The sequence below is a fragment of the Trichoderma virens genome (assembly GCF_000170995.1).
Source record: "Trichoderma virens Gv29-8 chromosome Unknown TRIVIscaffold_84, whole genome shotgun sequence".
In the NCBI taxonomy this organism is placed as follows: Eukaryota; Fungi; Ascomycota; class Sordariomycetes; order Hypocreales; family Hypocreaceae; genus Trichoderma; species Trichoderma virens.
In genome coordinates, this window is record NW_014013665.1 from 177537 (window position 1) to 190758 (window position 13222).

At 50.8% G+C, this 13222-nt stretch overlaps 4 protein-coding genes across 4 annotated transcripts; 2 read left to right on the plus strand and 2 right to left on the minus strand.

Moving 5' to 3' along the window:
• Positions 1–238: 238 nt before the first annotated feature.
• Positions 239–2812, minus strand: TRIVIDRAFT_224967 (uncharacterized protein; the record flags this gene model as incomplete). The annotated part of the gene is made up of 1 exon (XM_014097826.1): positions 239–2812. One exon carries the CDS (start codon positions 2810–2812, stop codon positions 239–241), a length of 2574 nt encoding a protein of 857 aa, XP_013953301.1.
• A 479-nt stretch (positions 2813–3291) lies between these two features.
• Positions 3292–3616, plus strand: TRIVIDRAFT_193591 (uncharacterized protein; the record flags this gene model as incomplete). Its single annotated transcript, XM_014097827.1, has 2 exons — positions 3292–3323; positions 3385–3616. The coding sequence occupies 2 exons, from the start codon at positions 3292–3294 to the stop codon at positions 3614–3616; spliced, it is 264 nt and encodes an 87-aa protein (XP_013953302.1).
• Positions 3617–4122: 506 nt separating this feature from the next.
• TRIVIDRAFT_50747 (DNA photolyase) lies at positions 4123–6065 on the minus strand (the record flags this gene model as incomplete). Its single annotated transcript, XM_014097828.1, has 2 exons — positions 4123–4669; positions 4720–6065. The coding sequence occupies 2 exons, from the start codon at positions 6063–6065 to the stop codon at positions 4123–4125; spliced, it is 1893 nt and encodes a 630-aa protein (XP_013953303.1).
• Positions 6066–7368: 1303 nt separating this feature from the next.
• TRIVIDRAFT_59302 (uncharacterized protein) lies at positions 7369–9003 on the plus strand (the record flags this gene model as incomplete). Its single annotated transcript, XM_014097829.1, has 1 exon — positions 7369–9003. The coding sequence occupies one exon, from the start codon at positions 7369–7371 to the stop codon at positions 9001–9003; it is 1635 nt and encodes a 544-aa protein (XP_013953304.1).
• Positions 9004–13222: the final 4219 nt, after the last annotated feature.

Genomic DNA, 13222 nt, shown 5'->3' on the forward strand with positions numbered 1-13222 from the left:
CTGACGCGGAGATAAAATGGGCCATGGCCAGCGCTATGCTGTAAGGGTCATGAGTAGTGAATTGATGAAGTGTGGTGGCTTTTGAAGACGTTTGCGTCGTGAGAAGCGCCATGGTATATACAATGCAAAAACTTCTATACAACATCATTAAACCGGCTAAGAAGAACCAAGGAAGAATAAAACAGAAAAATAACCCATGAAAACTCCTATATGTTCGTGCCCATACGCTCTCTCTCTCTCAGTATCGTTTCCTTTCTTTACCACGCAAATTCACCTTCCATAAGCAGCATATACTCTTCGACTCGCACCACTGCTTCACTTCCATAGTGCTTACTTCGCCATCAAAGCCCACGCGCGTTAATTGCCCGCAATTCAGCCACGTAGTCAGGTCTTCCAGCACGATTGGGTCATAGAGCAACATCTTCTCATGCCATGAAGGGTTTGCCGGATCAGTTGTCCTGGGCGCCGATGTTACAGCTTTAGTAATGTACTCATAGCTAAGACCCCGATCCTGAGTCGAGCTGAGTACCAGAGATGGATCCGTATCGTCTGCAAGAGACAGGGAAAGGTCAATTGCTGGCGGCGGTGAAAAGCCAGGCTCGGGAGATGAAGTTGGATTTAGCGACATGTCGCGGTCGCTATCAGATGCGGAATCGGGAATCTCCAAGACAACTTTGGCGGCTGCTGGTTTGCACTTTCGTGTCGTGGATGCTTCCGCTGCAGTCTTTGTTGACACCCTTTTACCCTTGGCAGTGCTCGTCGTCGTGCGTTTTGCAGTAGAAGCGGCCTTTTTAGGTCTCCCCCTAGGTTTTGACGGTGAAGCATGTGGTTGTGCCGACGGGGGAGGTTCTTGCGCCTCAGGCGAACTGGCACTGTTCTTCCTCGGCCGCCCACGAGGAGTTTTGACCTCACTATTTGAAGGATTTCCTTCTGTGGAAGTAGAGGTAGTAAACATCCTGCTGGAACCAGGATGTCCTAGCTGGTTTTTGCCTTGCCAGCACTGTTCTAACAGGGAAATTTTAGCTTGCCGCGATTTGACTGCCTTGAACCCGTAGGAAGCGATTTCTTTGGATAGTTGGGCATCCGTGAACAGTTCAAAGGAGGGCTTTGAAGCATGGTACTCGGCTTGGCTTGGGTCGCTGATACTAGAAGGGCCGTGTGGCTCTGCAGATTGACTCGCGCCAGCGGGTTTGATACGCCTCTGTAGTGGTGATCCAGTTGAGATATCACTACCTAATAACATAGAGTCTTCATCTACTAATTCGATGAACTCAATGGCCTTGGGTGGCGGAACATTTGCAGGTTCGATCAAGGACTCGCGTTGTGACCTAGTGTCGATTCCATTGATGCTCACCGTAGACACAGTAATCTTGTTGTCAAAGCCGGTGTAACCGAATGGATCATCTTCAGAGATCACCGGCAGTGGCTGAGATGATCTTTCTATGATTCTGCTCATCTCAAGGTCAAATAAGTCTCCATCAACACCCCGAGCAGCAGCAGCCCAGAGTCTCTTCCGTTCTGGAGGCTCGATGCCGTCACTATTCAGAGGAGTGTCGAGATCTATATACTCGGCTTGATTCGAGCGCCTCATTGCCGCGTGAAGTTCTCGTAGAAAAGTAGGCGAATTTTCGATTGCCAGCTGGCTTGATGTTCCAAATACAAAATCTTGTCTTGCAACTTCTTGAAGAGCCTCGGTTGGGGGTAATAGAATTGGTTTTGGGGGTGGAGATGGCTTCTTCTTTTTCTTAGTTGAAGCTTTGGAGGTCCTTTTCCTAGGCTTTGCCTTGCTCCCCCCTTTAGTAGTTGAGGCATCTGGCTCCTTGATTGTGCTCGCAGTGGTGTCATCTAAGACTAGTGGCGCCGATTCTGACGGATCTGGCGCTCGATATGCTGATGTTGCAATTTCCGTTATGGTGCGCGGCTTTTTCTTCGGTGCTTTCCGCTTCGCAGGAGCCTTGGTCTTGGCCTCAGTCGACGGCTCTATTGGTGCTACAGATGTCGTAACAAGTTCGACGAGCTTTCGCTTTCTTAGTATGCTGGCATCTTCATCTGAGAGCATGGCAACATCTTGCTGTAGGTTATCGGTGCACTTGTAGACTTCGAGAATCTGCTCAAAGCTCCTGGCTGCGTCATGAGTTTCTTCCGGTAGGTCCTCAAGAGTAGGGGAACCAATCGGAGGAATAGCCGTGGTCTTGTTGGATGGAGGGGTCCAGTCAAGCCGTCGCACCATAGCCGGCTCTAGCCTGAGCGGCTCATTGATATCGTTTTCAGCCCGTGTAGGCTTGGTTCTGACTAGAGGAGGAGATGAGTCAACTGTTGGCTGCTGAGCAGAGGGCGGCTCGATATTTTCAATTCCTATGGGCATTGACTCGTCGATCCCATCTTTAGAGCTGCTTGCTTTTGACTTGAACATTTTCCAGGGCTGGTCTTTTGTAGGAGAACTAGACTGAGCTCTGAATTTGGGAGGTGTCGCATGATGTCTCCGAGTCTTGGGAGTATACATGGCAGGAGGTTCAATTATCAAGAGCGAAGTATCATCAGCTTCCGTGGTCCCAGGTCTGTTTGAAACTGAGGGCGTTGTCCCAATCGGTAGAGACTCAGGGTGCTCTTTGATGCCCGCCTTCTTGATATCCGTCTCTTCGTCGGATGAGATGAGCAAGGCTTCCTTGCCATGCTTGAAGCGTCGACTTTTAGCATCCTGCGATAATATGTCTCCAATTGCCGGCAGATCGGGCGAAGACGAGTGAAAGAAGTGAGATCTCTGGTTGCTGCTTCGTGATGGCGACAAGAGAAAAGCGTTAGGAGACGCCATCACACCGACGGCATATCTCCGAGAGCGCAAAGCGCATCTCAGATAGTTGACGCGCAGCACGATGATGGACGCGTGAAACCGCACTCAATAAAACCCACAAAAATTCCAGGCGTGTGTATTCCGACTCCGTCGCTTTATGGTAGCCTCGTCTTGGCTTGTCTTGTCCCGCCTTGTCTTGTCTTGTCTATTATTACAGAGCGGCGTTGTCAACAATCGACGACATCTCTTAGTCTCGACTAGCCGCTGGCGCCTCCCGAAAGGCTCTGGCGAAAAGCGGGGCGGCGCAAGTCGCGAGAACGCCACGACATCACATGACGAGTCAGCTGACGCACAGAAAGCCCTCCCCGCCCCACGAAATTCAAGGACCATGTCAAATTTCCTAGGCGAATTTTCGCTGTATCCCACCAAACGGCTCTCGACAACACTTTCCGCCAAACCACACCTCTACATCACCACTACCCCCCTCCCACACAGCCAAAATGGAGAACGACCGTGGCGAGATCGTCGACCTGTAAGGAGATTTACGCAGCCTTACTGGAGGAATGCCGAAATGCTGATTGTTGTCCGTCCAGCTACGTCCCGCGCAAGTGCAGCGCTACCAACCGCATCATCAAGGCCAAGGACCACGGCTCTGTCCAGATCTCCATTGCCAAGGTCGACGAGAACGGCCGTGCTGTCCCCGGCGAGAACCACGTCTACGCCCTCTGCGGCTTCATCCGCGCCATGGGCGAGTCCGATGACTCCCTGAACCGATTGGCCCAGCGAGATGGTCTCGTCAAGAGCGTCTGGAGCGCTCAGCGATAAATTTTGCAAAACAAAAATTTGGAAGAGGTACAAAAAGAGCCGAAGAAACAAGAGCCTTGGATATGGAAGAAGCAGGTTAACTAACCTGATTGCAGGGACTAGCTCGGGTATGAAGGCAGGCGTGGAAACTAGAGTTGGCTGCATATAGCAATTCCAATTCAAGGCGTTTTGGCTCCGTTTCGAGACAAATTTGCGACGTTGAAATATGCGATTCGGACGTGACGTTGATTGAACATTTCTTATCATCTTATAACCACTTACCGGCTAGCAAAGTCTCCTCGGACGAGCGCCATCCTGTTCTCTATGATCGGGGATTCTGGGGCTACCTCGATAGTCCTCGAGCCGAAGATGAAAAAATTTGGCCTTCAAAAAGCTGTGGCGGTTAAGTTGCTCGTCATAGTACAGATACGGGTCAAACATGTTTAGTATTTCAGTATGAGTTTTTCCGTATTAATTTGGACTTATAGAACTACTAGATAACCACTCCCGGGCCTGATTTTCTTTCTCTACCTCCCACTCTCGATCCCTTCCTTGTATGCGCTCAAGGCACGATCCCTTGCGCCCTTGTGATCAACAATCTGTTTCGGGTAGCCCTGCTTCTTTGCTTTGGTCCCGGCACCTCGATTATACGGATCATGGATCTCCTTATCGGTCAATTCTTTCAGCTCGGGAACCCATTTGCGGATGTAGTTGCCATTGGGGTCAAACTTTTCGCTTTGAAGCAGCGGATTAAAGATGCGAAAATAGGGCTGCGGATCAACTCCAACACTGGCACTGAATCCCCAGCCGCCATTGTTGCTTGCAAAATCGCCGTCAACCAAATGCTCCATAAAGTATCGCTCGCCCATGCGCCAATCGATGAGCAGGTCCTTGGATAGGAACGAAGCAACGATCATTCGGCACCGGTTATGCATGTATCCCATATGATTGAGCTGGCGCATCGCGGCGTCGACAATGGGAAAGCCCGTTCGTCCCTCACACCATGCTGCAAAGTGATCTTTATCATAGGACCACCTAATGTTTGAGTACTCGGGCTTGAATGGTTTGTTCATGCTGGTTGCGTTAGCAGTTTATTTAAAATCAATTTCTCGATTCACACTTACCACACATATGGCCAATTGACTAGGACATGCTTGTAGAAATCTCGCCAGGCGATTTCGCTAATCCAGACCTGGATGCCCTGATGCCCGCCGTCTAGTTTCTTTGTTTTATTCCTATCCCTAGCCGTCCGAACGCACGTCCTTGAGCTTATTGCCCCGCTGGCAAGATGGACAGACAGGCAAGATGTGCCGTCGTCTCCAGGAATATTTCGCTTGTTGTGATAGTTACCAATAGCCTCTTCGCAGAAATTTTCCAGTCTGGACATGGCTTCATGCTCACCACAAGGCCACAGAGCGCGAAATCTCTTCTTCTCCTCGTTACTGAGCTGCTTATTCTCCGGTGCGTCGGGAATGCGGCAGTCGAAGAGCTTCTGAAACTTTTGTCGCACTCCATCTGGATTCTTCTCAGGCTGATCGTACAGCTCTAGTAGATCCAAATTCTCGTGTATATGAGCCATCCAGGCTCGATACCAAGGGGTGTAAACCGCGTACTGCTTGCCAGAGCCGCTATGCAACTCTCCTGGGGGTACGACACACGTATCATGGACAACTTCGAATGATTTGCCATTGTCTGCAAAGTGGCGGATCATGTGAGCTTCTCGTCGCAGCTCGTCAACTTCGTACTCCATATTGGCAAAGAGATGATTGCAATCCCATTCTTCCAAAAGCTCTAAAATGCGATGTGGAATGTCTTTCCTTTTGTCCACTGTTTCCATGTACAGGGGAATATCCAGGGCCGCCAGATCATCTTTCAGGACATTCAACGTTCTCAGGATAAAATCCACTCTGACCGGCGCGGTGAGATGGGCCTCAAAGTCTTGAGGGCTCACGATGTACATGCAAATGAGAGGAACTCCGGATTCTTTTGCTTTGGCACTGGCTAGTGCAAGCGATCGATTGTCGGTATGTCGTAGATCCGTCTTGAACCAATGAACCACAGCTCCCTGGGGTTTAACTTGCTTACGGGTTGCAGCGGTTTCTTCTAAAGCCGCGACAAGCACTTCGATTGGCCGAGCAATCTCATCAGAATTATAAGCATGAGCTCGGGAGTTGCTCATCTCATGTGGGTAAAATTGTCGTAGCACGATGCCATATTCTTCAGCTTCTTCCGCGAATGGATGGGGCTGTCGAAGATCATCTACATTGTTGGTTTCGTGCTTCAGCTTTTTAGCATCGGATCCGTTGGCTTTGTCTACTGTAGAAGCCGTCTTGCGTTTTGCGCCCTTGGAAGGCATGATGTAGGACTTTGATATAAATGCAGTAACTCGAGTTGGCGAGAAAGGTGACTGCAAATAGCTTCTAGCTGTAGCTCGAGACCGGCTTATAGCATAGAGGCTCTTGAGGAACATGTACAGCGAATCGGGTCCGTAGATGAATAAAATATGTGGGTGGGAAAAGAATTGAATGAGGGGAATTATAGAACTACGCGCAATTTATTTATTTCACTTTGTTTTCACTTTGCAGAGTTGTAGGCTTAGGTCTCGATTTGGTCTGCGTCATTGGCGTCTGGAGATCGATGTTTTGGCCGTTGGGAAGCCATTACGATTCTAGTGGCTTATTATCCCTGCGCCAAACGGCGAGACAAGGCGGAGATTGCTAGAGCTGGCAGACGAATTAGATGGAGGCAATCTTAAATATAGTTGATTTATTTGTGTACTAGCAGAATCCTTTTATTGATTCCACTGTGAGCTGAAGTACGGCAAATCCCAAAGCCGAGAGCATCATCTCATCATACATGTTTCATAGTACTCAGTACTTGAACTAGCTCACAAAATGCTTGGCCTAGTCTGTACCCGGTACCTTATTCAGCACTTTGCTGCAGCTGGTACCGCTCTTTTAGCGATCCAGAGGAATCGGGAAGGCACCAACCGCCCTAACGGTACTTGATGGGTGCGGTTAGCTGCACGATTAGGCTTAAGAAGGGGAAGGGCAAAAATACAAAAAACAACCTTGGAAGACAAGATTCATCCAACCTACCTAGACTCTCAAACCTGCAGCATTTCAGTGCGAATGGTGACCTCATTCACCAAGCGATTCGGGTTCCAGTGAAGGATGCTGGATCTGGACGGCGATCTCGGCAGCTGCCACCACCTGTCCAGGCCAAGCGTCGGCTGAGCGCAAAGCGCTACGGCTATTGCCAGCACAGCGCAGTCCAAAGGCCAGGCAGAGCAAGGATCAATGGTGCCTTATCGCCAGACCGCGACGCCACTGGGCCTCGACGCGTTCTGCCTCACTTCCAGAACAATTCCGGTTTCAACCCTAGGGCATATCCTGGAGAGACTTCCCGTGCCGCGCTTGTACACGTTTTGGATGCGAAGCCCAAGGCGACACAACGGGGTCGGTCCTATATTGCTCTGTGCCACAGGCCGGCATCCCAGATATTGAGGGGCCCCGTCCCTCTCACGAGCTTTTCCTCCTGCTAGCCCATAGGCCACAGGCTGCTGCGGCAGAGACAGATCCGTTGTGCACGTCCCAGTGGGTGCAACGCCGACCCTGCTCGGTCCTGCTCAGCCTACTGAACCCCAGCTTGTATTCACCGAGAACACCCCTAAGGGCACACGGGTGCTGCCTCACGAGCACGCGGTGCTTTCGACCTCACAGCGCCGCTTTCCCACTACAGCGTCTTGTCTTTGGGATTCTCTCCGTGGCACCATGTCTGGCGACTTGACCTGGAGGCCGTTGCCTCAGGCCGCATCGTCTGACATACCGATGCTTCTGGTGTCGGTTGATATTGGCACCGCCGCGTACACTGTCCGCATCACTGACATGGCCAACATTTGGGTTGAAAGCCTGGATCGAAAGGCCATCTTTATGAGGGGGTGGAGCGAGAACACAAGCATAGACCCGAGTGACACACCCGAGAATATGGCCAAATTCCTTGGTAGCCTGAGATCGGCCCTAGATCCCACGCAACCGGGCCATGAGCAGACTTCCCTCACCCTGTCACCAGGCGCTTCCGCAGAGGCTGGAGAGAGCAGCCTGACCCTCCTGGTTACTTGCCCACTGCCAGGATTCCAACCTCTCAAGTGGCCTATCCATCTGAAAAAGTCTCCGCCGTCGGCTATTGCTACGGATCTAGTCTTGCCTCTGCTCGAAGCTCAATTCGCGAGAAAGCAAGAAGTGGAATCGCTGGTGCAGGCATTGAGTCAGAAAGATGCAGTCATCGCCAAGTTGGCTGATAAATTAGAGGCTACTGGGACCGGCCTCGAGCACGTCTTTACCTCTCTTTCCGGAAAGAAAAGGGTGTCGAGAGCTACCGCGGAAGACAAGGTAAAAGGGCTGGCGCCGTTTCGCCAAAACAGTTGGAGATCAACCCTCAAAGACATTGATGATTGCCCAACCAACGTTGGCGATCTGGCACGAAACGTGTTCAATGGGGAGGGACTGGACAGACGTTCCCTGATACAAGTGGATGCCTCACCAGCTCTGGATAAGTGGTGGCATGATTTCAAGGGCACGTCACAGCTGGTGCACCGGAACAAACAACAAACAACCTCATCTGCGACAAAATCACAATCACCAGCTGCCAAATCTACAACTGCGGATGATGACGATTTTCAAGTTCAGCCAACTCCTCCACATCTTCAGTCTAGGAATAAAAGCTCGCCCATAGCCATAATGGACGATGCATCAACGGAGGACGAGGAGGAGCCACCAGTGGGGCCTCCTCCTCCAACAATGCCGTCTGACACAAATCCGCAACCCAACACAACAAAGCCTGCGTCACGTATGGCGAACATTGGTTCGGGTGAATCGAAGCCTGAGATTGCATTACAGAAGGCCAAACCCACTGGATCGCGGTCTACAATGGCACCAATCCCGAGAGATGACGATGAAACTGCGTCTGAAGCTAGTGATGATGAAATGACTTCAATACATCCTACAACATCCTCTATACCAACGGCCATACCTGCACCAGTTTCACCTAAGCCCATCACAAAGGTAGGGGGGCTAGGCCGTATCGGCGGCACTGCAAAGACACGAGCGGCAGAGACGGCAAAAGCTGTCGAGGTGAAGGAGAACACGGAGGCCCAGCCGACCGCAAAGCCGACCGCCCCGAAGAAGTTGGGAGTTATTGGAAAGAAAGCTGATACCGGAGGCTTAATAGCGCCTACAGCGGATAATAGTTCCAAGCGCGGTCGCACGGCAGAGCGTGAAGAGCTTCAAGTTGAAGATGGACCCAGAGAAACGTCCCAGGAGCGCGCTGATCGAAGGCGAGAAGAGTTGAAGAAAGACCTCGAGAGAAAAGCAGCAGCGGGTCCGATGAAGAAGAGGAGGCGGTTCTAATCTACCAGCCCAATCTTCTTCATCCTACATGTTAGGCATTATCTACCTAACGAGGCTCCACTAGGAGCTAGTGTATCGATGGATGTTCTCGTGAACGAGCTCTTCACGGCGATGGTCGCTCAATTCAATGGAGAAACGGATTGCACTACCGTTCTGGGCCCCTTTTGTGCCTCTTGGGACACAGTGCAAGAAGCATATTTCCTTGTGATCTTCACTCATTCAATCTCTTGGAGCAAAATTTAGACGAATGTTACTCTCGGCCAAACACGTCGTCCTCCCTTGAGCCATTTATGTTACGCTACTATGTAGCGCAACAGTTGAATAGCCTCATAAGGTCCATGCCTTGCATTCATAGCGTGCTCAGGTATCTATACTAAATACTAGGTAATCGACGCACTGGCAGTGCATTTTGCGGGCATTCATAGCCTAGAACGGCCCATCAGTACCGCACTCGACATGAGACGACAGTTCATGTCGAAAGAGATGGATGATGATATGCGAACTCATTTCGCTCTCAATGGAAGAGCCAAGACTTTTGTGCTTTTACTTAACACGATTATCTATTAAGAGATATTACTGGATCAATACACCAATTCTGGATATTACCAAGCCTCAGTGAACAGCGTAGCACGGCCGTTTCTAACAATAATACGAGCTCTTTGGATACTCCTTGGATATCTCAAGCTGTGACTCCTCGCCGGCCCAAGTTTACGATGCATACTAGTGTATCATTGAACATGCATCCCTTGACTAATACACCAGCAGCTATGTCTAGCGCGCAGAATGGAAGCTTCAAAAAGATGTTGTCAAGGTGGGTCATTGGCATTGTTTCTATTAGAGGAATTTTTCGCTCATTCTCGCTCAGATTCCTATTATCATACAAAAGTGACTGGAATCAAGAGATGAAAATAAAGATGGCCGTATCAAGACAGCTGGGGGTAGTGGATTCTTACCTTCTATGAAGTAGCCTCTGAGGAGAGAGTATCTCCCGCGGACGCGGAAATCATTTTGTGAGCCTGACGCATAGCATCAGCACGTGTGATGGCATCACCAGAGGCCCAATCGGCCATAACTGACGGCCGACTTGCATAAAGATGCCGGCACTTGGTCAGAGCAGCCAGTAAAAGGAGCAGCAGCAAATGACTCGTCGATTTTGAAACATATGCTGCCGTGAAGTGCTGCAGAAGTGTGAAGAATCCAACGCAACAAGAGCCTCAGAGTGGTCAGTGTCATTCAAAGTCTCTTGAATACAATTCTTTTTCCTTCCTTTGGTCTTCGCACCGCCGGCTTGCTATGTGGGAACTAAGTGGACTCACAAGACCATGTGAAGGCGTGCATTGCGCTTAACTGCACCTGAGACAAAACATGGGATGCAAGTAGTCGGAGTGTGCTACAATGAGAATCCGAAGGGAGACAAGAAAGCCAGTGAGAAAAAGGAAAGAAAGGTGCGGGAACATAATGCGACGGAGATGGCTTGGGATTGGTTCTGGGCCCGACGCCGCCAATCTCCCGAGATCCATCTCTCGACAAGGCGCGTACGAAGCACCTACTCATGCAGGCATTCGAAACCGGACAAAACTATATCATATATCACAGGCAGGTCGCGGCCGTCGCGGAGAAGCCCGCTCGCTTCCCTTCATCGAGTGGCTGTCAGAGCCTCAGCTGAAGGCTAGCCGTACGGTAAGCCGCTGCACAGTGGTCAAGTGTCAATGCGCATGGCCCAGGACAAGGGTCTCTGGGTGGCTGTCTTTCAAAGCAGTGCTACACTATGCACGGTCCTAGGATGTGGTTACTTCTTGTGGTTGTACGGCTACGTCAAGATGCGATGCGACCCCAGGTAGGAGGATTGGGCTGAACAGCTGGAACGAGATTGGCCTTTGGGATGCCACGACTCATTCACAATACTGGAACAGAAGCCGGTCGATGATGTGAGTACCTGTCTACTTGTCTTGTATTGGGATGCCCAGACCTGCTTCAGAGGAGTCTGTGTCGTACAGCATGATCTCGGCCGCCATCTGGATTTGGTCGTTCACATCACTCGCTACACCTGCGAGTATTTACCGGCAATTGTATGCTACCATGACAGCTATCTCCAGCGAATTCTGTTCCCTCTTTTAACCTCCAATCAAGCACTTCCAGGCACCTAAGACGCCTATAGTAGCCTGAGAAAACACTCCCCGGCACCCCCTCCCCCCTCCCTCAATGGAGACGATAAAACATCTTCTCAGCCTCAACCAAAAAGCTGGTTAATGCCGAGTCCATAGTACTCTGCAATCTCGGTAGAGACGTGATAACAGCCTATGGGAGTGGTCGCTGCGGGCCCACGGAATCGTAACAGAACGACGCTGATTAGTTCGATCTCTCTTACTGACCAGGATTATGGCCATCGAGCAGGATTCACAGCCTGGCTTCGGGCATTTGATCAGGTTCCATTTCATGGACTAGAGCCAGAGCTATGGGTACTGCTCCGTGTCCTTGGCATACATTCCTGTTCTCGATCCGCCCGTCCTGCGGTGTAACGATGGCATTGTCCGGCCCGTATCTTCAGCCCTCTCTCATCTTTGTAAGATCAGTGTTAGGTCTGATCGAAGCAACACACAGATTACTCCTACGACTAAGCTGGTAGCTTTATTACTCAGCCAACTTCCTATTGCAGCTGCACGGGGCCGAAACGTTGCCACACAAGCCTTCATTCCTTACCAACAACGCTCCAACGAGTGGGAGGCCTGGCTAGTCAAGCCACAACGGCATTGGGAGCGGCATGATGCTAGTTGACTGAAGGAGGATACGGGAGAAGGTAACTTAGCGAAGGCCTCTTGCTAAGATAGCCTCTCAACAACTCCTCCCGCCATGCTGTTGTGGGCATTGCCGGCTTTCCTTCGCTTGAAATTCCCAGATTTGACGGCTGTGACTCCAAACGGATCCCAAGCCCACTTGGCTGTAATCGCTTCTTAGCTCGCGATTCTCTCTCTGTTGTATAATGGAAGCTTATAGCCCTAACTAATGCTCCTGGTTGCTCTTTTTCAACCCTGTTCGGCCCTGTTATCTAGCGCGTTTTATACAAACATACTATTCTTGGAGTACAGGAATGAGGACTTCCCAGATGAAGATGAACCGCCAGGATCAGGCCGCGGAATGCTGTTGTTCTCCGCACAACCATGTACTACACACATGGGCGGTACTTTACACGGACCCGATATGCCCCGGTCATTGTACTCCCACATGATCGCTGGGGCTTCAGAGCAGAGCCTAAGGCATGGGCCACACCTGTCGGCGTACTGGTCAGAGAGCAAAGTCCATGGGATGAACATACAGGCTACTCTGGGGTTCTTTGCCGCGCTCATGACAATACCTGGTCAGTGCCAAAGACAGGCACCACAAAGGCAAGGCCCGCGCATCAGGCACGAGGGGAGGGGAAACGATGCAAGGGACCACAAGCAGTAGAGCTTTCTAGAGCGTGCTCCATGCGTCCGTCGAGCATCTCCCGCCACTACTCGTGCTTGTTAGTACGTGGAACACCACGATGAGTGAGATTCTCATACACTGCATAGCGGTGAGCCAGTGGGAATTGGGATCTGCAATGCAGAGTTTGCACTGTTGGTGCAGGTCCAAGTTGGTCCGGATACAACGTCTAACTTGCATTATTTATGCCACGTTTTTATCTATGCACAATGCAAACGGCCCCGAAGAAACTCTCCGGACGCTGCCAGCAAGGTGTATCTCATGGTAGAAGAGTTACGGGCTGGGCTGCATGTACGAGTACACGGCCCAGACTCGTTCCTTGACATTCTCCGCTTGCAGGGCCTCTTGGCTGCCCAGGTACGGCGAAGGGCATGGCCTCTGGAGCCCCAGAGGCATTAAGATCGATCATCTAACCTTATTGGCCCGGCCATGCTTGAGCTAATCTCATGAGCGGCGCTAGGTTTCCAAGCAGGGCCATTGATACGAGTGACTGGGGCCAGATACTGGCGGACTGTTGTACCTACCTGTACGGCCACTCTAATGACCTTGAAGGTTGTCAAGACTAATAACGCAACAGATTTCACAGAGGGCTCTTAGTGATAGGCTGTTGTAGCAGCCATCTATACCAAGACTTGTCAGTTCCTCAACCTCTTTCGGGCACAATGGCCTTGTATGTGTATCCAGCTATGCTCGTCTCCGCCCCAAGAAGGCCATGTGCAGATGGCTTTTTTTCGCTTTTCTTTTTTTTATGGTGGTA